At 46.6% G+C, this 23,590-nt stretch overlaps 1 protein-coding gene and 1 long non-coding RNA gene across 2 annotated transcripts in view; one reads left to right on the top strand and one right to left on the bottom strand.

The window, feature by feature from the left end:
- LOC105602901 (uncharacterized) overlaps positions 1 to 23,008 on the bottom strand; it is a 71,299-nt gene extending 48,291 nt beyond the window's left edge. Inside the window, exon 1 of the long non-coding RNA XR_009601666.1 lies at positions 22,707 to 23,008. This is a non-coding gene — a long non-coding RNA (uncharacterized LOC105602901). The remainder of the gene's footprint in view (positions 1 to 22,706) is intronic.
- On the top strand, positions 10,670 to 12,274 carry MAGEF1 (MAGE family member F1). Its single transcript, XM_004003083.6, has one exon. It carries the CDS (start codon positions 10,838 to 10,840, stop codon positions 11,759 to 11,761), a length of 924 nt encoding a protein of 307 aa, XP_004003132.1. The 5' UTR covers positions 10,670 to 10,837; the 3' UTR covers positions 11,762 to 12,274.
- Positions 23,009 to 23,590: the final 582 nt, after the last annotated feature.

Here is a 23,590-nt window from a genome sequence, read left to right on the forward strand (position 1 = left end):
TATATGGAACTGGTTAGATATTATTGTCTATCTACCCCATAAAATGCCAGGAACTATATACTGATATGAAAAAGTCTCCACTACTTACTGTTAAGTTTCTATTTTAAAGCACAGTAACTAATAACTACATAGTGTGCTAACTTCTTTGTAAGAAAGGGCAAGGTATATATAATTGCATTTGCTTGTATTTTCAAAAAGGGGCACTGTAACTATTAAAATTGGGATCTACAGAAGGGAAATCAAGAAACCAGGTGAGGAGGGACATGAGTACCAGCAAAAATTCTCAATTATACTTTTTAATACCATTGTGATTTTTGAACTTTGTGAAAGTATTGTCTATTTTAAAAGAAAACTAATTTAACACATAATTGTGCAGACTCACTTGTGTTGACATGAAAAGATTTTCCAAACGGACTTAGTGCATAAAATAGAAATACATACAGAATAATCTCAATTTTGCCTTTCAAAAATCATGTATCTATAAGGTTGTATTCTTATACAATGATTTCCATAATCTTGGGAAACAGGAAAGCTTTAGCCATAAACAAGTTCATCACATTGTATTTAATTTTAAAAATTTTGCAAACAGCCTAAAATGTAACAACAGGTATTAAAGGTGGTATGGGATCTGTGAATAGTTTCAATTAGAAATAATTACATTATAGAAAAATGTTTATTACTGTGAGAGATTAACAGTATGACAAAAAGTATATATAGTGTGTATATAAAGCAGCATATACAATATAACTGTTTAATAGAAAAAAAAAAACATGTTTAGAAAAACTGGCAGAAGACACATGCCAGGGTATTTGTTAATTTAGTTATCCCTGCATGTGGAATTATAGGTGTTTTGTTTGTTTTCTTGTAAATGGTCAAGACTGTCACACTGTTCCATAATAAACAATGCCTTCTAAAATAAGAAGAAAAAATAAAGCACTAAGGACTTTTTAATGCTTTTTAAAAAAATAATGCTTCAAGAGTTAAATGCTAAACTACCTTAAAAAGTCATCTACCTGAAAAGAGAGACTGGCTAAGTAACGTGGGCTACCTTCATCTGCTGATGATAAGCCTTGGTCCGAGGCTGAGGTTCTCATTCTGTCCTTCCTCCCTTTGGGTCTTTCCTGACTACAGGGTGTCGGCCACCACGCTGGGACCAACAGCACTGCCCACCAGTATAGGACAGCAGGACACTGCAACACCATAAGACCCACCTCTCCTTACTCCCACCCCAGGGAATCACTGGTCCAACCACTTGCCTTCTGGCACCTTTCGGCAGCTGAGCTAATAAACCTACTGGGCTGGAAGGTGGCGGGTGGGCAGTGTTGTGAGTGACATGGTCAGGCAGGAAGATTTTCAGCGAAAGGAAGGCGTGGCTTTCAGGTGTGGCATCTCTCAGGCAGATGTCCTCCAAAGAGGCTTGGGGGAAAAGAGGAGGGGCCTGAGGCCCAGGTAGCCGCCTAGGCCCTTCCCGTTTCCTGAGAGTTTACTACAACCATCTTTTACCTGGTCTCCTCCTCTGTCCCTACCTTGTCCAACCTGACTTCCAAGCCCCTGCCAGTCTAATTGAAATATACCTAATTATTTTATTCCTGGGATCAAAACATTTTATCTGAAATCAGCACTTCTCAAACTTTTCTGCTAAACTACACCAACAGCAGACAAAAGAAATGCCTTTGGTTCCCCCAGGGGACCTCACAGCCTGAAGCTCCTGCCAGCACACCCAAGCTCTCTTTGAAGTCTTCTGTTTTCTCTTTAAAATTCATGAGAATTTTGCATGCTATTCTATGATATATCTAAACTTCTCTTAATATGAAGATGTTTAAAATTACTCACCTCGAGGAAAACTGATGCTCCTGAAAGAAATATTGTGTTTATCCAAAGGCTCAAATATCCTCCTTGGAGAAGTACCTATAGCATAAAATCCAAACTCCTGACAGGCGAGGCTCTATAAAATTTGGCCCCCACAAACCCTCCTGCCTTCCTCCTGCACACTGTCCAATTGCACACTGTTCAATCACTGAGCCCCCAGGACTCCTGCCATGTCCTGATTTGCCAGATTCTTGCCAGTCCCTGCATTTTTGCTCAGGCTCTTCCTTCCTGGGGATGCCACTCTCTACCTGCTGACAACCCACTATCCCTAAAAGCCTTCAGGGAGATTAAATGCCACTTTCCACATTACATCTCCTCTGATGGTCCTGACAGATGCGAAAGCAGCCTGTGCTTTGGGATCAGAAAGCTGGTGTTTAAGTTGTGAGTCCCAACTCTTAACACTGGACAAATTATCTAACTTCTGACATCTCATTTGTGAAATAGGGAACAACTGTGCTTCTTTCACAGGACTGTTCGAGGGAGTAACGAAAATTCAAGCAACAGTGTCGTGCCCAGCTGCACTCCCCTAGACTCCTCCAAAACTCCTAGAGCAGTCTTTACACCACTCACAGAAAGAGCAGGTGTTAACACATGCATGATTTTTCATAATGGCTTATTTTCCCCCAATAGATCGGTGGTTCCCAATGTCCCGAGGAAGTTTCTTGTATTACCCCCATGACCCCATGTCTTGAAAGATTTTGGTTATTAAATCAAACACATTTATGGAAGAGTACCTGCTTTTCTAAGTTCTCTGTCCCATGAAGCTTTCTGAACACTGAGAACTGTTCCCAGCCTCCCCTCTCCTGCCGCACTTGAGGGGCTCTGAGCGGGCAGCCACCCACAGAGACCATAAACACCTCAAGACTGCAGCTCCGGCTCCATACTTCCCACAGCACCTTACTCAGCGCCTTGCTCTAAGAACACACCTAGTAACTGCTTGTGGCATAAACAGAAAGTTCCACCCAGATGACAGTGGGGGAGAGTCTTGTCTAAATGAGCCGGGTCGGTGTGCAGAAAGGGGGCATTGTTATGGGAGGCAGGCAGTGCTGGAGGCCACCCTTCTCCCCCGCCCCACCCCAAGCAGCAGGCACCCCCAGTTCTACCAGCTGGCCTCCAGCTTCAGTGTGTGAGCCGATTAAAAAGCGCCCTCTCTTCAGTGTCTGGAAACTCCTGCAAGGAAAGTTTGCTGCCCCAAGTTGGCTTTTGACTAGAGTCTTAATAAGAGGCCTCAGCAGGCTGTGGCTGGAGAGACAATGTCACTTAGAGGAGCAGCTTGAAGCGGCAGTTAGGAGAAGAATTATTTTAATGAATACATTTCCTTTCAATTGTATGGGAATATCAAGATCCCATTAGAATAGGGAAGCAATTAGAACTAATAAAGATGAATGCACAGTGCTCAGTGCGTGCGGAATAACAAGCAGCCAACAAAGGGACTCGGAGAGCCCACACTAATCCAAGCGCACTGGCGGCCAGTGGAGGGGAAACGGCTCTGTTCAGCTGCTCAAAGGCCCTGTGTCCCGCGCATTCTGGTCACGGCCAGCAAATGGCGTGAGCTGGGCCTTGGAGTTGGGGGTGGATGGGCCCCCGCCCTGGCCCTGGGAGATAGAGATGGGCTGTTGGCAGCCCCTTGGCGACAGCCATTCAGAACAGGGCCCTGGCTCCCCGCCAGCCTCGCGCCTGCCCCTCGCACTGGGCCTCATTGTGTCCAGGTGGCAAATGCCTTCTCGCCAACTCTCCTTCGAGGTTTAGAGAGCGGGTGGGACAGTGGAGGAGGGAGGGAGGGAGAGGGGGGCCCTTTGCCCCTCCATCTCTCTCCTCCCCTCCACTGGCCAGGGTCTATTCCTCCTCTGGGTTGGGTGTTATGTTACAGACACTTGTGGGTCACAGGCAGCCAAACACAGGAGTACTGTTGCTTACACAATTGCTCTTCAAACAGTAACAAACAATTTTCATTACCCAAGTCAGATCGAATCATCTGCCTGGCCATCCTGCTTCAATACCAGCCACACATACAGGACCCAGAGCTTCACACTCTGCCTACTCTGCTGTGACAGAACTGGGCTTCATTCTGTCCCTGGCCCAGGGATGTGGGACAAAGCTCTTCTTCCTCTGATCCCTTCTTTGAGCCGGATCAGCTGCACGGCTGTCCAAACTGTCAGGAGAAATAGAGAAGACATAAGCACCTATGCAGTTTCAGGCTCACTCAGATCGGGGGTGAGACACTGCTCAGAATCTGTGAAGAAGGCACTCAGAGCTTGGAGGACTCTACTGACATATTTAGAAGGAATCCAACAAGATAACTCTGGCTTTCCACCAAAGCAGTCACTAGCCTTAGATGGAGTGTCAGGACTTGACATTTCTTTATTTAATCTTTTTTGGCCAGACAGTTTTTTCAACCAGGAATGCGTAAGCTCATTCCAAAATGTCTGCATGAGAGGCCAGTCATACTTATTACTGAGTTTTCTACCACATCTCTTAAAAAAAAAAAAACTGTAACTTTTTATTTCTTAATGGTAGAGCATTTTAAAAGTACGTTTACATTTATAACCTTACTTGAACCTCAAAATAACTGTGGGAACTGGCAAAGGCTAAGGTTGTCAGGTCTAAAAATGAGGAAACAGTGGTCCAGAGAGGTTAAGTATGCTGTGCAAGAATAAATGAATGGGCTGGGACACCAGAAGTCAGGTTTTCTGATCCGGTTCAGTGCTTTGTTCTAGAACACACCTTTTCTATACCCACAGAGTGCCAGACATTTCCAGGATAATTCATCCTGCCAGTCTGCTTTTCCAATATGACTCCCTTAGCGCTTTCCACATACTAAACTGTGCTAAGCACTGTAGGCTTTCAAACACTGTAGTTTAGGCTACAAAGAATCACCCTTTAGGAAGCTTTCAATCCAACAGTTATCAAAGTTTTGTTTTGCTGCCCTCCACCCCCAACCCCGTCAAAGAAGGAGAAATATACATTTCCTCCCTTTTAACAGCTTAAGTAGGAGGGACTGTTTTAAAAGTCTGCCTGGCCTTGGCTTCCCTGGGGGTCCAGTGGTTAAGAATCTGCCTTGTAGGGGACACTGGTTCCATCCCTGGTATGGGACTATCCCACATGCTGTGGAGCAACTAAGCCCATGCATCACAACTACTGAGCCCTGCATTGCAACTGCTGAAACCCATGCTCAACAAGAGAAACCACTACAATGAGAAGGCCACACAAGACAACAAAGGGTAGCACCCCCTCACTGCAATGAAAGAAAGCCTGCACGCAGCAATGAAGACCCACCACACAAAAATAAATAAATAAATAAGTATTGGGGGAAAAAATAGCCTGCTAGTCCAGTATAAGGTCAGCATAATCAAAACTGACAACTGATTGTCTAGGCCCCTTTCATTAAAAAGCATTGTAGCATCCAGGGGTTGTTAAGTGGCAAAGCAAAGTCATTCAACTTTCATATCCCTCATCACCTCCTATACCTAAACGGTCTGTTCATTTAAAAAGTGTTTTTACATGGTGACTATAGTTAATAATACTGTACTGCATATTTGAAACTTGTTAAGAGAATAGATCTTAAAAGTTCTCATCACAAGAAAAAAAATTTTGTAACCATGTACGGTCCCTAGACTTACTGTGGTTATCATTTCACAGTATATATGAACATCGAATCATTGTGTTGTACACCTGAAACTAATGCTATCTATCAATTATTCCTCAATTTTAAAACCTTATTTTTATAATTTTAAGGTATAATTTATATACCAAGAGATACATAGATATTAACAGCAGAGTTTAATAAGTTTTGACAAATGTATTATCTACACCCAAACCAAGATTCAGAATATTTCCATCACCTGCAGAAAGTTCATGCCTATCCCATTCCAGTCAACCCCACTCCAGGCCTCCACCGTTCTCATTTCTGTCACCAAGGATCAGCTGAACCCATCTTGAACATCAGATTAACTGGAATCATACTGTGTTATCTTTTGTGTCTTTCTTCTTCTTACTCAGTGTCAACCAAACTCATCCATGTTGTTTCAGTAGTTTATTTTTTTTAATAAGTAGCATTATATTATTGATTCAGTTTTCAAAACCCAGTCATATTTCTACTAATTTTCCCTCAAAATTCTTTCCATTCAGTGTGTCTCCTGCATGCCCCTTTGCATGCAGCTGCCTCCTCTAACTCTCCTTGGCAAAGCTTGAAGTGAGAAAGATACGTAAGTAGAATATTTTGTCCGCAAGGATGCCATTTCAGGTAGGAGTGATTCTACCCTCAGGAGAAACTGACAACCAGGCAGTCCAGCACTGTGGTCATGAGGACGGACTTCAGAATAGACAGACTGAGGTTCTCATTTCTAGTCTAGCACTTAGCAGATGGGTGGCTGGGGACAGGTGATTTAACCTCTCAGTGACTGTTTTCCCATTTGCAAAATGAGGATAATAATACCTTCCTAATAGGGATTTGTGAGGACTAAATTACATTGTACATAAAATGTCTGGCATAATAGAAACTAATAATAGCCTCAAGTTAGACTATAATAAACATTCTCCTGCTTCATTCACATACTTTCAGCTTTTCTAAGTCTTAAAGTATAAATGGGTTTTATACTTTATATTTTCAGACTCTTTTAAAAATAAAGAGTTCATGATTACATCTAGAAAACGCTGTCAGATATTTACTTAAAAGAAATGCTATTTCCTCTGGAAAAAAAAAAAAGGAAAGCCTTTTATCATTTATTCAATGACAAGTACATACTGACTTCTGATGCTGAGGGGCTCTTCATAAGAGTTAAGGACACAGACCTAGCTTTCAGGATATTTTATTTTGGAGGGGAATAAGACAAGCACAAAAATAACTATAATACAAAGCAGAGTATGGTCAATAATAATAATTAACATCTACGTACAAAGCTAGTAGAGGTGATGGAATTCCAGTTGAGCTATTTCAAACCCTAAAAGATGATGCTGTGAAAGTGCTGTACTCAATATGCCAGCAAATTTGGAAAACTCAACAGTGGCCATAGGACTGGAAAAGGTCAGTTTTCATTCCAATCCCAAAGAAAGGCAATGCCAAAGAATGCTCAAACTACTGCCCAATTGCACTCAACTCACACACTAGTAAACTAATGCTCAAAATTCTCCAAGCCAGGCTTTAGCAATACATGAACCGTGAACTTCCAGATGTTCAAGCTGGTTTTAGAAAAGGCAAAGGAACCAGAGATCAAATTGCCAACATCTGCTGGATCATTGAAAAAGCAAGAGAGTTACAGAGAAACATCTATTTCTGCTTTATTGACTATGCCAAAGCCTTTGATGGTGTGGATCACAATAAACTGTGGAAAATTCTGAGACAGATGGGAATACCAGACCACCTGACCTGCCTCTTGAGAAACCTGTATACAGGTCAGGAAGCAACAGCTAGAACTGGACACGGAACAACAGACTGGTTCCAAATAGGAAAAGCAGTACGTCAAGGCTCTATATTGTCACCCTGCTTATTTAACTTATATGCAGAGTACATCATGAGAAATGCTGGGCTGGAGGAAGCACAAACTGGAATCAAGATTGCAGGGAGAAATGTAAATAACCTCAGATGTGCAGATGACACCACCCTTATGGCAGAAAGTGAAGAAGAACTAAAGAGCCTCTCAGAGTGAAAGAGGAGAGTGAAAAGTTGGCTTAAAGCTCAACATTCAAAAAACGAAGATCATGGCATCCGGTCCCATGACTTCATGGCAAATAGATGAAGAAACAGTGGAAACAGTGGCTGACTTTATTTTGGGGGGCTCCAAAATCACTGCAGATGGTGATTGCAATCATGAAATTAAAAGACACTTGCTCATTGGAAGGAAAGTTATGACCAATCTAGATAGCATACTCAAAAGCAGAGACATTACTATGCCAACAAAGGCCCGTCTAGTCAAGGCTATGGTTTTTCCAGTAGTCATGTATGGATGTGAAAGTTGGACTATAAAGAAAACTGAGCACCGAAGAATTGATGCTTTTGAACTGTGGTGTTGGAGAAGACTCTTGAGAGTCCCTTGGACTGCAAGGATATCCAACCAGTCCATCCTAAAGGAGATCAGTCCTGGGTGTTCATTGGAAGGACTGATGTTGAAGCTGAAACTCCAATACTTTGGCCACCTGATGCGGAGAGCTGACTCATTTGAAAAGACCCTGATGCTAGGGAAGATTGAGGGCAGGAGGAGTAGGGGACGACAGAGGATGAGATGGCTGGATGGCATCACCGACACAATGGACATGGGTTTGGGTGGACTCCGGGAGTTGGTGACGGACAAGGAGGCCTGGTGTGCTGCGGTTCATGGGGTCGCAAAGAGTCGGACACGACTGAATGACTGAACTGAACTGAACCGAACTGAATATAGTGGTTAAGAGCATGGTCTCTGGAGTCATACTATATGATTGAAATATTGGCTCAGTCATGTGATGTTGGGGAAGTTACTTAACCTCTTTGTGTGTTATTCACTTATAAAATGCGAATAATAATAGCACTTATCTAGCAGGGCTGTTAGAAGAAGTAGATGAGTTAATACATATAAAAAATTAGTACATTACAAAATATGCAATAAACAATAGCTAACACTCACTGAGGGCTTCCCTGTTGGCTCAGTAGTAAAGAATCCACCTGCCAAGGCGGGAGACATGGATTTGATCCCTGGGTCAGGAAGATCCCCTGGAGAAGGAAATGGCAACCCACTCCAGTTTTCTTGCCTGGGAAATTCCATGGACAGAGAAACCTGGTGGGCTACAATCTATGGGGTCGCAAAAGAGTCAGACACAACTTAGCAACTAAACAACAACAAAACCCCACTTATTGAACACTATGTGCCAAGCACTGTGTTAAATGGTTTCTATGCATTTCTTCACATGATCTCCACAATGTTGTCTCTACTATTATGCCCATTTTACTCACAAGGCAACTGAGGGGCAGAAGTTTAGGTAATGTGCCCAAGATTACATAGCAAGTAAACAGCAAATCTCATAGAAAAGACATATCTATAAAATGGGGACAGTGATAAAAGTACTTACCTTAATGAGGATTAAACAAATTAATATTTGAATAATGGTTAGAACAGAGCCTAGAGCACAATAAGGCCTATGTTAAATACAAGTTGCTATGGTGACAGTGTCAGACTTTATCTTTTTGGGCTCCAAAATCACTGCAGATGGTGACTGGAGTCATGAAATTAAAAGAAGCTTACTCCTTGGAAGGAAAGTTGTGACCAACCTAGATAGCATATTCAAAAGCAGAGACATTACTTTGCCAACAAAGGTCCATTTAGTCAAGGCTATGGTTTTTCCAGTGGTCATGTATGGATGCGAGAGTTGGACTGTAAAGAAAGCTGAGCGCCGAAGAATTGATGCTTTTGAACTGTGGTGTTGGAGAAGACTCTTGAGAGTTCCTTGGATTGCAAGGAGATCCAACCAGTTCATTCTGAAGGAGATCAGCCCTGGGTGTTCTTTGGAAGGAATGATGCTAAAGCTGAATCTCCAGTATTTTGGCCACCTCATGCGAAGTGTTGACTCATTGGAAAAGACTCTGATGCTGGGAGGGATTGGGGGCAGGAGGAAAAGGGGATGACAGAGGATGAGATGGCTGGATGGCATCACCGACTTGATGGACGTGAGTTTGAGTGAACTCCGGGAGATGGTGATGGACAGGGAGGCCTGGCGTGCTGCAGTTCATGGGGTCGCAAAGAGTCAGACACGACTGAGCGACTGAACTGAACTGATGGTGATTCTGAAATGGCAGTAAATAACTAAGGAAGGCTTGAAAGGAGAGAGAGAAGTGGAGCCAGAGGAGGAAAGGGGAGGAAATGAGAGAAGAGGGAGAGACAGCAGGGGAGGAAAGAGGAGGAGAGAGGAGGAAGAGGTAGAGGAAGAGAGGGAGGAGGAGCTGGAGAGAAAGGGGGTTGGGAGACAGACTGGTAAAGGTCAGAGCAGAGCAGGTAAAAAGAAATAAATAATGGGAGTAATTAAGTTTGATTAGGTTAGAAACAAAACCCCTCCCCTTTCCTCCAGTTAGTTACTATTTCTGCCAGCTGTACCTTGACATCTCTTTTATCATCTTCTTTGACTCCTGTAGAATCTGCTATCCTTACCCTCTCGTCATCCATTTTACAATACTTATGGAGTGCCTCTATGTGCTGGGCACTGTTCTGGGCACTGGGGATAATGCCAATGAACAAGGCAGGGCACATCTCAGTTCCTATTCTGCACTATAATAATGCCAATACTCCAAGCTAGATTCCCAGCTTTTGGTCAGCCCTTCTCCAATCCATACTCCACAGGGCCACCAGAGAGACTAGATGATACAGATCCGGTCCGGACACTCCCTTGTTTAAACAGATTTCAATCTCCCGAGCATCGTGTTCAAAGTCTGTCACGAACTGTCCCGCACAGCCTTTTATCTCCCAGGCTTTACCTCCATGCAGACCGCACTTGTGACACAGTGAATCACTCAAAATCTTAGACACGCGCACTTAGAAATAAGCACCTGCTGAAGGGACGTGGCTAGAACTCCATCCCTACTTCATCCTTCTACACTGAAACCTTAGGATAGCCTGGTTGCTCCCGCCTCCAGCCTGTCAGACTAAAAGTCAGCCCTGACTCCTCCACAGCCTGGGCATCCTGAGAAGCCTGTGAGCACTCCTACCCCAGCGGGAGCCGGAAGAGGACGGGCTTCGCGCGGCCTCGGGGCCGCCATCTTGGCTGAGTTGGCCGGAAGAAGTCTGGCAAGTCGGCCAGCGAGTGCGCACTGAGGCTGCGCGGTGGCCGCGTCGCGGCAACCGTCCCGAGCCTTCTGCGGTGCAGCCCAGCAGCCGCAAAACCCCGTGTCATCTCTCCTAGTCCTCCTGCAGCCGCCCCAGCCGCTGTCCAACCCCTCCACCGGGGTTTGTGCAGCGGCTCGCACACCCCGCGGCCCGCGTACGCGCTCTGCACCTGCCTGCCCGAAAACATGTTGCAGAAACCCGAGAGCGGGGCTCTCCCCATCCCTCAGGCGGAGAGGGAGATGGATGGCAGCCATGACGGTGAGACCCAGCCTCTGACCGCCTCGCAGGAGATGGCCCCGAGCCCCCTCCTGCAGGAGAGCCCCGAGGAGGACCTTGGCGCTGTAAGGGAGGAGGGGGCTTCGGAACCCTCTCTCACCCCGAAAGGCGCGAGGGCTTTGGCAGCCAAAACCTTGGCCCGGCGTAGAGCCTGCCGCCGTCTGGATCGGACGGTAGCCGAGTTGGTGCAATTTCTGCTGTTGAAGGACAGGAAGAAGAGCCCCATCACTCGCTCCGAGATGGTGAAATACGTTATCGGAGACTTAAAGGATCTATTCCCTGAGATCATCGCAAGGGCCGCAGAGCATCTGCGGTACGTCTTCGGTTTCGAGCTGAAACAGCTTGACCGCAAGCACCACACTTACATCCTGATCAACAAGCTAAAACCTATTGAGCATGAGGAGGAGGCTCTGGGAGGAGATGGCCCCAGGTTGGGTCTCTTAATGATGATCTTGGGCCTTATCTACATGAAAGGTAATAGCGCCAGAGAGGCACAGGTCTGGGCGATGCTGCGTCGGTTGGGGGTGCGTCCCTCAAAGTATCACTTCCTCTTTGGGTACCCGAAGAGGCTTATTATGGAAGATTTCGTGCAGCTGAGATACCTCAATTACAGGCGTGTGCCTCACACCAACCCACCGGAATGTGAATTCTCTTGGGGTCCCCGAAGCAACTTGGAAACCAGCAAGATGAAAGTCCTGGGGTTCGTGGCCAAGCTCCATAAGAAAGAACCCCAACACTGGCCAGTGCAGTACCGTGAGGCCCTGGCAGATGAGGCTGATAGGGCCAGAGCTGGGGCCAGTGTGAGGGCTAGGGCCAGCACTCACCTCTGGTGAGGGCCAGCTAGGGGTGGGGGTGGGACGATATAAAAGCTACCGTCTGCGTCATAAGTAGACTCGGTGGGGAGAGGGTCTTTATTTCTGTAGCATTTGTGTTCGTGTAACTAGGATTTAGTTTTTGTATCTTGCTCGGTTTTGCTACGTTTAATATACTGTTAAATTGATGTTTATAAATGAAATTCGTCTACTTTTTCCTGTAGGATTTTGTTGTAGATTTTTGCTGGTTTTGTAAAATGAATTGAAAAAACTTTACATTTTTTTCTGTGGTCTTGAACAAATTATGCAGCACCAAATGATGTATTTAAATAGTTTGAAGGAACTCAGCAGTATAATGATCTGGTACCAGGGGAAAAAATAGCTAAATGGTATCTAGCTTTCTAACAGTTTTTGTCTATTGTATAAAGAAAAAAGACTGACATGTAACTCTGCTTAGTTATTATAATATCTGGTGGGGGGGATGCAATAAATTAGAGGTATAACCTGGTACACATAATAAACATTTGTTAAGCATCTTTGTGTGATGCACTGTTGTGGGTATTTGGGAATTAAAGGGCTTCCCAGGTGACTCAGGTTAAAGAATCTGCCTGCAATGCAGGAGACCCAGGTTCCATCCCTGGGCTGGGAAGATCCCCTGGAGAAGGGACTGGCAACCCACTTCAGTATTCTTACCTGGAGAGTTCCGTGGACAGAGGAGCTTGGAGAGCTACAGTCCGTGGGATCGAAAAGAGTTGGACATGACTGAGCAACTAATACACACATGCTGAGCAAGATAAAGGTCCTACTCTTCACAGCTGGACAGTAAATAAACCAGAAATTATAGTACAGTGAGTTGAAGGCTACAGTGGGACACCCAGCCCCATTGGAGTGATTGAGTGAGGCTTGCCTGAAATTACCTTTAGTGGGACTTCAGTGTAGGGAAGGTGAAAAGACGGGGGTGGGGGGTCGGGGAGAAGTTGCAGTGAGGAGATGGTATTAAAAATGACTACTTAAGATGCTCTTTAGTTACATGGGATGACTTGATAGATCTGGAAAACAGCCACCTTTGGCCAGTGTACTTGGCCCAGGGCTCTTTATTACAGTGGATACATGATGGTGTCTATTGGCATTTTGGTCTTCTCCATCTCCCTTCCATCAGTCTTCATACATTTTCCTCTTCTACCAAAGCCCTCAGGGACCAAGCACTGTAACAATTCTGGAACAGTATGTAGGATGGAGGGTACGTGTGACGTCCACTACTGCCAAGAAGTCTTTACGATCTCTCCCTTGGCACCAGGAAGCCCAGCACCTTCATCAGTGTTTCTACTTGCTGCTTTCCACTTGCTATCTCCCATTAGGAGAACTGTAGACATCTTTCACATTCTTAATACACATGAAGAGTCATCAACAAAAGCAGCTCAAGCCTCTGTGGTGCCCACCACCTTTACTCTAAGGAGGAATCCTATAGAATGGGTACATCGAAGAATAAGGAACCTAGATTAGTGGTAACCAAACTAGAGCTGGGTATAGGAGGATTGAGAAGCTGTCCCCCTACAGCTGCCATATACAGAAGACCCACTTCCTTCTCTCTTTACTGCCAGTTTTTGTGTGTGTGTACTTTCCATTGCACCCGAATAACATACCTGAGTATGTTAAGGTTAGCATGGTATACAAATACTTTGAGATAAAAGCCCAGGGATCCGAAAAATCACAGACCAAAAGCTATAAGTTTATGGGTAAAAAAGTTTACTAATGATTATGACTTCTGGACAGTTTATTAATATTAATTCATTAGACAAAAGTACTGAGTGCCCACTATATGCCAAGGACTCTGCTGGGTTCCAAAGATGAAAAAGGAAAAACTGATTTTACCCTCAAGGAATAATAGTGATAATTTCTCACATTTGTATTTCCTCACAGCTGTTGAGAGGTCAGCAGTGTCTGTACCTGAGGGTCTGATTACTTGGTGATTTGCTTATGGTCATTTGACAGAAGACAGCACCAAGACAAGAACCCAAGTCCGTTGCCTCCCAGTGTGTTTCATTCGAGTATGTTGTGCCCCATGTCTGGCTTCCAATATATTGTATGTGATTTTATTTATCACAACTGCAAGAATCAAGTGAGGCGCATGTAATTAATGCCAATTGCCACTGCAGTCCTTGTGGGGTAAGTAGAATAGAAATACTTCCCATTTCACTGGCAGTAGAGGTGACTTTGCTGAAAGGCAGATGTATAGTTCATGGCAAGACAGGACTAACAACTACCATTTACTAGACATCTGCTACAGGCCAAAAGCATTCCCTTCTCCTTTTCACAACCATATTGCAAGGTTGAGTATTATGAAATACCTTCATTTTACAGATATTAATACTTGCCATTTATTCAATACCTAATATGAGCCAGCTTTTTAATGCTTTACATATGTTTTAATGATTTTTATAACAATCTAACAGGATAGATACTATCTGTTCCATTTTGAACTGTGCAAACTGAAACTCAGAGAAGCTGTAAAGTTCTCATAGATAGGGTATGACATAACAAGGGTTGGAACTGAAGCCTGACTGAGTCAAAACCCCACAGCTTTTCACTGTTACACATTTCCTTCTCTTTGGAACTCCTTTCAGACTTGGGGACTCACGTTCTTTCTTTCAAACATGGCTGTCTCTCTGGAGATACAGACAAGGATTGTATAACCAAGGTAATTATGACAAGACTCTGGTCTGTGAGAAGGTAAAAAGGAGGTTAAAATAAAGTTGGAGAGTTATCTGTGAACATTGGTTCCAGCTCTGCCTACCTGCAGTGTTCTGAGTGCTGACTACAACGTGTAGAATGTGTAGCTTTACTCAAACTCAGCACGTTTTGTTCTTACAGGCCATGTTTCCTCAATCTTCATTAGTCTGCCCTCTCCATTAAGGCTCAAATTAAGTCTTTCATGCCATGAAACAATCAAATACCACTTGTGAACCTGCAAATATTCCCAACGTTGCTTCCAGATGGTACAAAGGGCTAGCAGAACTCATACCCTTGCCTCAGGATGAAAGACCTCCCATGTCACAGATGCCATCATCAGCTTCTCAGAAGTACTAAAAGTGTGGCCTCTGGGCCCATGTGTAGAGCAGACCTTGGCCATGGTGAGGGCAAGAGATGAATTCCCCCATGGATTATGGTCACTCACATGAGAAGGAAGGCCTGGATCTCTGGTCTTTCCCTTCAGGCACAAACAGAACTAGATCTTCCTGGGTGAAACTGTGTGGGTAGGAGAGCAAACAGATTTGTCAGGGGAGTGATAGCAGATGGATTACCTCAGATCATACTCTACCACAACTAGGCAACAAAGCCAGGAAAGAGAAGTCCCTTGAAAACTGTGAATCAAGCTCTTAGATGATGGGAAAGTTTCAGTTCTGCCGCAGACTCTGCAGGGATCTTGACATTCACTGGAGTCAGGACTTTTGACCCACTGGAACTTGGAGAGTGGGTGTTTGGAAACAGGCTCCAGTTGATTACAGCCCCAACATCTAACAGTCACGGAGGGCTCTGGAGGTGACAGCTCATTCACAGTCCCTGTAAATCAGGCCTCAATTCATAGGCTTAATCACAAATTCCACTTGAGATAATTATGCTCCATGCCTTGGTCATGGTGGCAATTGATGCTTGTGCAAATTAGTCCTCAAATTGTGCAGCCCCGCAGAGATGGCAACAATTACCTCCCAGCAGAAATACAGTGTACCAACTAAAGAGGTTAGGTGTTCTGAAAAGTGTCCCAATCAAGGCCTTCTAAAAGTCATGACTATGTGACCTTGAACAAGGAATTCCAAATTCTGAGGACTAAAACTCTAGGAAAGATTAGTGGGTGATTGGAGTTAATGGTTAGCTACAATCCACACCCATGACCCATCCTATGACTGCAGACCCTGCCCAGTTCCCAGGCTAGTCGCCACTGATAACAATGGCAGTCAACAATTATTAAGCCTTACCCATCAGGCATGGTGCTAAGATGATAACCGAGATGATAACCAAATTGGCTCCCTGTCTACTCTGGTACCCTCTCAACAGCCAGTCGAAGGTGGACTGGACGAAGTTTTTCTTCCTGAAGCACTTCAACAAAGGGAGAGTCGGCCTCCTGCCGATCACTCTCCTGGGCATTCTGGCCACGGTGCTCATCAAGGCGGGATACTACTGACAGACCCTGGCCACCTCCTCATCTTCTCTGCTGAATTATTCTTCTGCTAAGTGGCTAACGAACCAATCATTAATCGTACCAGAACTTTTAAGAAGATATGTAAACACACCATCTTCACCATTCGCCATTAATAAAATTCACCACTTCAATCAAAGCCCCCCACTTACCCACCCCCCCCAGCCCCCCAGGACTGAGCATGCTTGCTCAGAGAACCTGCGTCCCTAGAGCTCTGAGCTGGGGTGGGGAGTGCACTGGGTGATCCCACGTTCCCAGAACCTGCTCAGTGACTCCTCCTCTGCAGGGACATGGGGCTTGCCACCCCCACCTTCAGGCAGCGCCCCCTGAAGCCTTTCAGAGTCCGCCCCACCCAGGTTTCCAGGTCTCAGTCCAGAGAGGTGAGGCAAGATCTCCCAGACCCCTCAGGGTTGGGGGCACTAGAACTGGGGTGTGGGGATCCCTGTCTCTGATCCTGGGACCTGAAGACTGACCTCCAGAAGGCATTCCTCCTTTTTCACCAGTCTCTGTCCTGTCTCGTGCTTGGCTTGTGGTGGTCAGTTGTAGCGTCTACATGGGGTAAATCCTCAGGCTCCTGGAAGGCAGGTGCCAGGTTGGTGCAAGACTCACCTGTCATTCATAGGCTGTGTGCATCTTACAAACCCACTGGCCAGTTTCACTTCTGTTGTGACAGTACTCAGACAATACCCACCCTCGAGCAGGGCCTGCACATGGCAGGTCAGTGGCTCTTTAGGGACGAATCCTGTTTCTGTACCACAAGGCAAGTAAGCATCCGCTTGGCTTTCCTTGTGGCTCAGCTGGTAAAGAATCTGCCTGCAATGCCAGAGACCTGGGTTTGATCCCTGGGTTGGGAAGATCCCCTGGAGAAGGGAATGGCTACCCACTCCATTATTCTGGCCTGGAGAATTCCATGGACTGTATAGTCCATGGGGTCGCGAAGAGTCGGACATGGCTGAGTGACTTTCACTTTCACTTACTTCTACACAGCAGCCCCATGAGGCAGATTCTGCATCAGCTGTCATTGCAGCACTGTAGGCAGACCACAAGGAAAGCATAATTCCTTTCATGCTATCAGTGCACAAGTTAAGTGACTTGCCCAAGGTCATGACATAACTTGTGAGCTGCGAATCCAGAACTTGAACCTGAATCTCCTGGTTGTTGTTAGTCCACCCTGCTGGTCTGCAGAAGGTTCTCAGGGAGCACCCAAGCTTCCTTTGGGTAAATGGGGCTGAGGGAGAAGAAAGAAAACCTCTGGGCCTGCTCCTTTATACCATTACCTAGAGCACCCAGAGTAGAGTCAGTGAGGAACAGGAGGAACAAATTGGCTTCTCTGACTGCAGGGTCACCAGAAGGGACCCAGACTGGGAGGGGAGCCCATTTGGAGGAATGCCAGCTCTGGGCAGCAGCACTGTGGTTTCCGCAGTGGGGGGCCTGGTGCCCAAGATGCAGAGGGGTGTCAGCACAGGGAGGGACCTCCATGAGGCCAGAGAGGGCTCCCACAATGGCACGTCCCTGGCCCCCAGGGCAGACGGATCCGCTTTTCACCCCACTCTGCCATGCGCTCCGGTCTGCCTTCAGCTGAGGACCTAATTCTCTGAGCTTTGGTTTCCTCATCTTTCAGACAGAGATAAAGCTACCTACTTCAAAACACCACGAAGCCTGAAGGAGGGGATTACCAGGCACTTCGCACAAGATCTGCCACATGGGAACTAGTGTTATTATAAACTGTGTTCACTCATTGCAACAAACACTTATCTTCTGTACATACATCCTGGTGGTGAGATTACAGCAGAGAATAACAGACAAAAATCCTTGTCCTTCAGAGCTTTCAGATCAGTATGAGGAGATAGACAATAAGGAAGTATAATACGCAGCATGGTGGATGGAAGTCTATGCTGGAGGGAGAAACAAAGCGGGAAAGGGGGTGTGCAGTTTTAAATAGCTTGCTCAGGGAAAGCCTCGCCACTGAGACATTTGAGTCAAAACTGAAGGTGAGAAGCAGGAAGCCCACAAGCTGTCTGAGTGGGGGGACCCAGGAGGAGGGGATGCCAGCAGATGGAACAATGAGTGTGAAGGCCAAGGGCGGAAGCAGACCAGGCGGTTTCTGAGAAGGAGCTCCTACAAGCAGAGTGAGAGATGGGGGAGGGCTGAGGAGAAGGAGTGTTCCTTCTCAAGGAGCTGGCACAAGGACCTAAAACAATGAATAAACACAGAGCTGCACCCAAGAGTTACCGTCGGAGCTCAGCAGAGGAAGAAACCACAGCAGCCTACGGCAGCAGGGCCTTCCGCTGGGCCCAGAAGGGGAAGGAAAGAGAAAATATTCCTTATATGTAGCGTTTGTGTTTCTAATTACAAGTGCTTGTAGTGGAAAATTTGGAGAGTTCCATAAAAACATAAAGAAGAAAATGGATTCTCTAGCATACTGGCACCCAGAGGCAACCACAGTTAACAGTGCAGTACGGATTTATATCTATCTCTAGTGTATTTAGTTTTCACCTGCCAAGGGTAGAAATGATTTGTTGCTACTTTAACAAAATGAGTCACAATGACACTGAGCCCCACTCCATGCAATATTTCCTCAAATACTTCTGGGTGTTCCTAGGGGGACATCTCAAAGGATGTCACAAGCCCATCTATCCACAGCAGTCACCATGTGGGGCTTATGGAGGCCCATGAAAGGAGCCTCTGCCGGAGATGGTCCCTAGGGGGGTCCTTAGCATCCATGGCTGCTGCCTCCTCTGATGGCCACCAGGGTACCAGAGGTATGCTGTGTTCTGTGCAGGGGTGGACGGCGTGTCCTTCTCCCCAACTCGGTGTCAAGAAATATCACCTGGGTCCCAAAGCAGCAGTGCCAGAACCTCTCCAACCTCCTTAGGAAGCCTGCTTGTCTCTGCTTGCAGTGTTTTACAAGCAACTCTCCAAACTTCAGCTGAAAATAGTTGCCTCCACTGGGACCAGTTCAGGTTCCCTTCCTCCACAACTCTTTTCCTCAAATCTTAGGAAAAAAAGGAACAAAAAGGCAGTCCTTGTCTCCCAAGGCATGTCGGTTTACACGGCTGAACCAGAGCAGTGAACGTCTACACTCACGCTGACAGTGACTACACATTTTAAGACTGGTGTTGATTTTCCCAAAACAAAGCAAAAGTCTGCCCCAATGGTAGATTAAATTCTCTGCTGCTGCTGCTGCTGCTAAGTCGCATCAGTCATGTCCCCATAGACGGTAGCCCACCAGGCTCCCTCGTCCCTGGGATTCTCCAGGCAAGAACACTGGAGTGGGTTGCCATTTCCTTCTCCAATGCGTGAAAGTGAAGTCGCTCAGTCGTGTCCGACTCTTCATGACCCCATGGACTGCAGCCTACCAGGCTCCTCCGTCCATGGGATTTTCCAGGCAAGAGTACTGGAGTGGGTTGCCATTGCCTTCTCCAGATTAAATCCTCTACCTCTATGCAAATCACTAGCAATTAGTTCCCTTCCTCCATGTTTCCCAGCTTCTCCTCATCACGTTTTTAAAACCATAGGGTGCATCTTAGCCAGGGATGCTGTATACCATGAGAGATGGCTATAATTTAGGTAAAAGGTTGAAATGGAGGAAAGGATTCTAGGCAAGGGAAACCACTTCAGCTAAGGTCAGGTAGCAAGAGTGTGCAGTGTCCTGGGGACCATAAGGGGACTAGTTAGGTTGAAGCAGAGTTTGTGGAGGAGAGGAGAAGACGCTGTGAATGGAGGGAGACAGTGGCTGAGTGAAAGCCATGCGCACATGGACTGTGGCTTGGCTGGTCGTGAAGGGGGAGGCTGGAGGCAGGGAGGCCACCCCACACTGGAGAGGATGGCAGCCTGACGTGGGGAGTGGTGCAGCAGCAGCAGCAAGAGTGTGAAGGACTGGCTGGGGTTCGAGCTTGGAACGACTGGATAACTGATCAGCTTTGGGAAGTGCAACAGAGGGACATGTGAGGTATGACTCAGAACTTCAAGCTGGCCTGTCTGGAAGAATGCTGGAGTCATTCATTAGAACAGCTGGATGCCCAGGGGGAGCTGGTTTGCGGTCAAGAAAATGGCTATGTCATCAGTTACACTGAGTTTCAGCTGCTCAGTTGAATATCTGATGGATACTTGGAGCTGGGGCAGAGGAGGGACACTGAGGCTGAAGGTAGACACTCTGAGTCAGTCTCTTTGAAGATGTAGCCCAAACCATGGGCTTTCTCCTTGAGAGAGAGTGTAGAGGGAGGAGAGCAGAAACTTGACAAGCTCAAGTTCTTGCTGAAAGCAAGGGTCTTGGCAGTCCCAAGCAGCTTACACGGAAACTCAGTCCTGCCCCCAGAGTGGCCTTCTGGGCCCATTTCCTAATTATATTTCTAACAAATGATCTGGGGGATAAGAAGGAAGTTCAGAGGGAATAGCATGGCCAGGAACTCATGGAACTGGAAAACAGAAGCTGCAAGTTGTTGCAGGTTGGTGTCAGTGACAGGGAGTCCAAGAGTCTTTGCCTGCATTAAAGATGGAAGTACAAACACACAGTCACACTGCGGCTGGAAGGACTCAGGACAGACATAACCAAGGCTGAAATGGGTCAACTCAAGAGCTTCCAGACTTAGTGGCCTTTCTCTCCCAACTTTATAAAGGACTTTCTGTCTTGGAATGGAACTTTCCAGGCAACAGCATCACCTTTGACCAGATCTGAGATATCTCCACAGGACAGATTCCGACCGAGAGAAGTTCCACTCAAGGAGAACCCACACATTCAGCCTCTCGGACACACAGGGCATGTTGCCCAGACACAAATGCACACTTGGTATATATCAATACACATACAAATATCTCCTCCAGCTCCACAGGAGACATAAAAAAAATATCATTTGGCAACTATCATATATCAGGTACTTTGCCTAGAGCTTTCCAAGTATTTTTACATTTAGTCTCACAACAATTTTGAGAGAAAGGGATCATTTTCCAATTTTGAAAAAAAAAAAAAAAAACCAAGGCTCAGAAAAGTTAAATATTTTGCCCAGGATCACATGCCTAGAAAATGGCAGCTGGTCCCTGACCCAGATCTGCCTGTGCACTCACATGTTATTCTTCTTCTTTCTTCAATATGTGTACACAACAGACTCATACACACAAACATATACCCATCCCCTCTGCACACACAAAATCCCCATAGAAAGTAAGCTTCTTGAGGGCAAGGATTGCATTTTGTCCACTGATGTATCCCAGGCATCTGGAACAGTGACAGGGCACATCGTATGCACTCAACGAATATTTTATGGTTGTCATTAAATTAACTGAAAGCATATATGCATGGAACACTCACCTGTGTGCAGATACGCCTACACACGTACACATGAGCACACTCACTCACCTTCAAACACACACAATAAATACATTAAATCCACTGCCTGAAAGGAGATCCCAGGTGAGCCCCCAGATCTCAGAGGTGCCCCCACCCCTCACCCCAGGCCTGTTCCATCAGCGGCCTCACTGCTGGTCTCCCCAGGCCCCTCCCTGAAGCAGCAACCAGCCCTCCCTGCAGCCTCATCACATCCAACCTCCCTCTTTTCTTAGTTCACTCAAAACAAAGAATTTTTCTAAAAGATCTTCACTAAGAGAGAAAGAAAAACAATTAAAAAAAAATAAAAACCTGTTAGCTCTTGAACAGATGAATCAACAGAGTCAGTTTCTTATCCTAAGTCATGCCCTTGAGTCCAGCCACAGCCTGGCATAGCTGGTAAGGCGATCAGCTTGTGGAGATCAGGCCCTGCCTGGCTGCTCTGCCAGCAGTTCAGATGCCCAGCCTGAGGGAGCAGGGAGTTGACACGGCTGCTCAATCTGGGCGATTCTCTCTTCCTCTAGATACGGCTGCTGCTTCTGTCCAGGCACAGACTCTCCTGCCACCCTGGCCTTCAGTTAACTGCAGTTTTACACCCTCTTTTTTTCTGCCATCTGCTGTGCCCTGGGCTTGTAAACCAGTCTGGTCCAACCCAATCACTCGGTAGAATTGTGTCAATTCTGTGTCTAAAACTCCAACCACCTTAATTCCTTCCTGGAGCCTCAAGGCTCTGCCTGGCATGGCTCCTGCCCACCTTTGGGCCTCCATCCACCCCACTCTTCTTTTATCTGGTCTCCAGTGACATTTGCAAAGCAGTTCTGATGGAGGTGCCAGAGCCCAGGGTCCCAAGGGTCTGTTCACTCAGATACCTCAGACACTCCAGAGCAGATGCTGGGCCAGTGTATCAACACCACTGGGGTCTCTGGATTAAAAAGTAAATTCCTGAGCCCACCCAAGGCCTGCTGGATCAGAATCTCTGCAAGTGAGGCCCAGAAGCCAGCACTTTTAACAAGCTTCCCAGGTGACTCTCACACTCCAAAGTCCAAGAAGGACCACCCCAGATTTATTAAATTCCATACATACCCTCATGCATATAAAATAATGATAGCTAAAATATTTATTGAGCACTTACGATGTGCCAGGAAGTATTCTCATGTATTAACTCAGTTCACCCTTATAACAAGGCTGAAAAGGAGGCATGGTATCACACCCACTTCATGGTGACTTGCCCAGGTTCACACTGCCTTTGATGGGAAGTCAGGAATCAAACCTAGGCTCTGTGACTTCCAAGCCTGTATGCAGCCAGCACATACTCTCTAGCACACACAACTGCACCCACATCGACCACACACAGGACCCCCAACCCCTCAGAACCACTGACAAAAAGGTTCCAATGAAAAAAGATGGAGGGCCAGGGCGTTTTCCGAGGCTCCTGGTTTCTCTCTCACCTCAAGTCTGGCATACGCAGATCTGAGCAGAGCGAGCCAGCAGCCACAGCCAGCAGAGCCAGGGAGCTGGTGAGCTGCGGCCCCAGGTCTTTGGCAGCACCCCCGGGCCCTGAGGCTCAGCTCTGCCTGCTGTAGGAAGCGTGCCCACCACGGGCCTCTGCTGCCAGGCCCCACGGGCCCTGCCCCCCGGCCTCCACTGCCCAGTGTGGCCTGGCTCCGTGGGACCCGAGCCCCAGACAGGGCCCTCCCTGCAGCCAAGAGAGCAGATGTGCGTGCAGCTTTCTCCAAAAGCAAGTCTTCTCAGGAATCCTGCCATGGTGGGAAGGTAGGGGGGTGGGGGAAGGAGTGGAAAAACAACTGAAATAGCATAACACAGAAAAGTGATCCAAAGAAAAAGCAGCAACTGCGTATCTGGAAGGAATAAACTGAGGAGGAAAGGCGCGGAGTTGTACAGCGTGGCCATGAGGCTGCCAACCTTGGCAGCCTGGGGCTGGGGGCTGGGGACCGGGGACTGGGCGGCGCCGTCAACTGGCCACAAGGCTGATCTGGCCAGGGGCTAAGGTGCTGGGAGAGCAGAGATTGGGCTGATGCGGGGGCTTGAGGAGGGGATTTCACCCAGCAGCATCCTCCTTCCCAGGGCTCTGGGCGCTGTGTTCTTCAGCCCCCAAGAGCCATCTGCATGGTCCTTCCCAATGTTCTCCACCTGAAGGGTTTGCTTAGGACCGTGGAAAGAACCAGAATGATGCCTGGACTCAGACACCTAGATAGGGCTTTCTCAGAATAGGGCTGGATGCTCTGACAGTAGAGGAGAAAGATGGGAAGGATTTATTCTGAGGCCACAGGATACAGAATCAAGCGGTTCTCACCTAGCTCCCTCCTGATGA

The sequence above is a fragment of the Ovis aries genome, chromosome 1 (genome assembly GCF_016772045.2).
Source record: "Ovis aries strain OAR_USU_Benz2616 breed Rambouillet chromosome 1, ARS-UI_Ramb_v3.0, whole genome shotgun sequence".
In the NCBI taxonomy this organism is placed as follows: domain Eukaryota; kingdom Metazoa; phylum Chordata; class Mammalia; order Artiodactyla; family Bovidae; genus Ovis; species Ovis aries.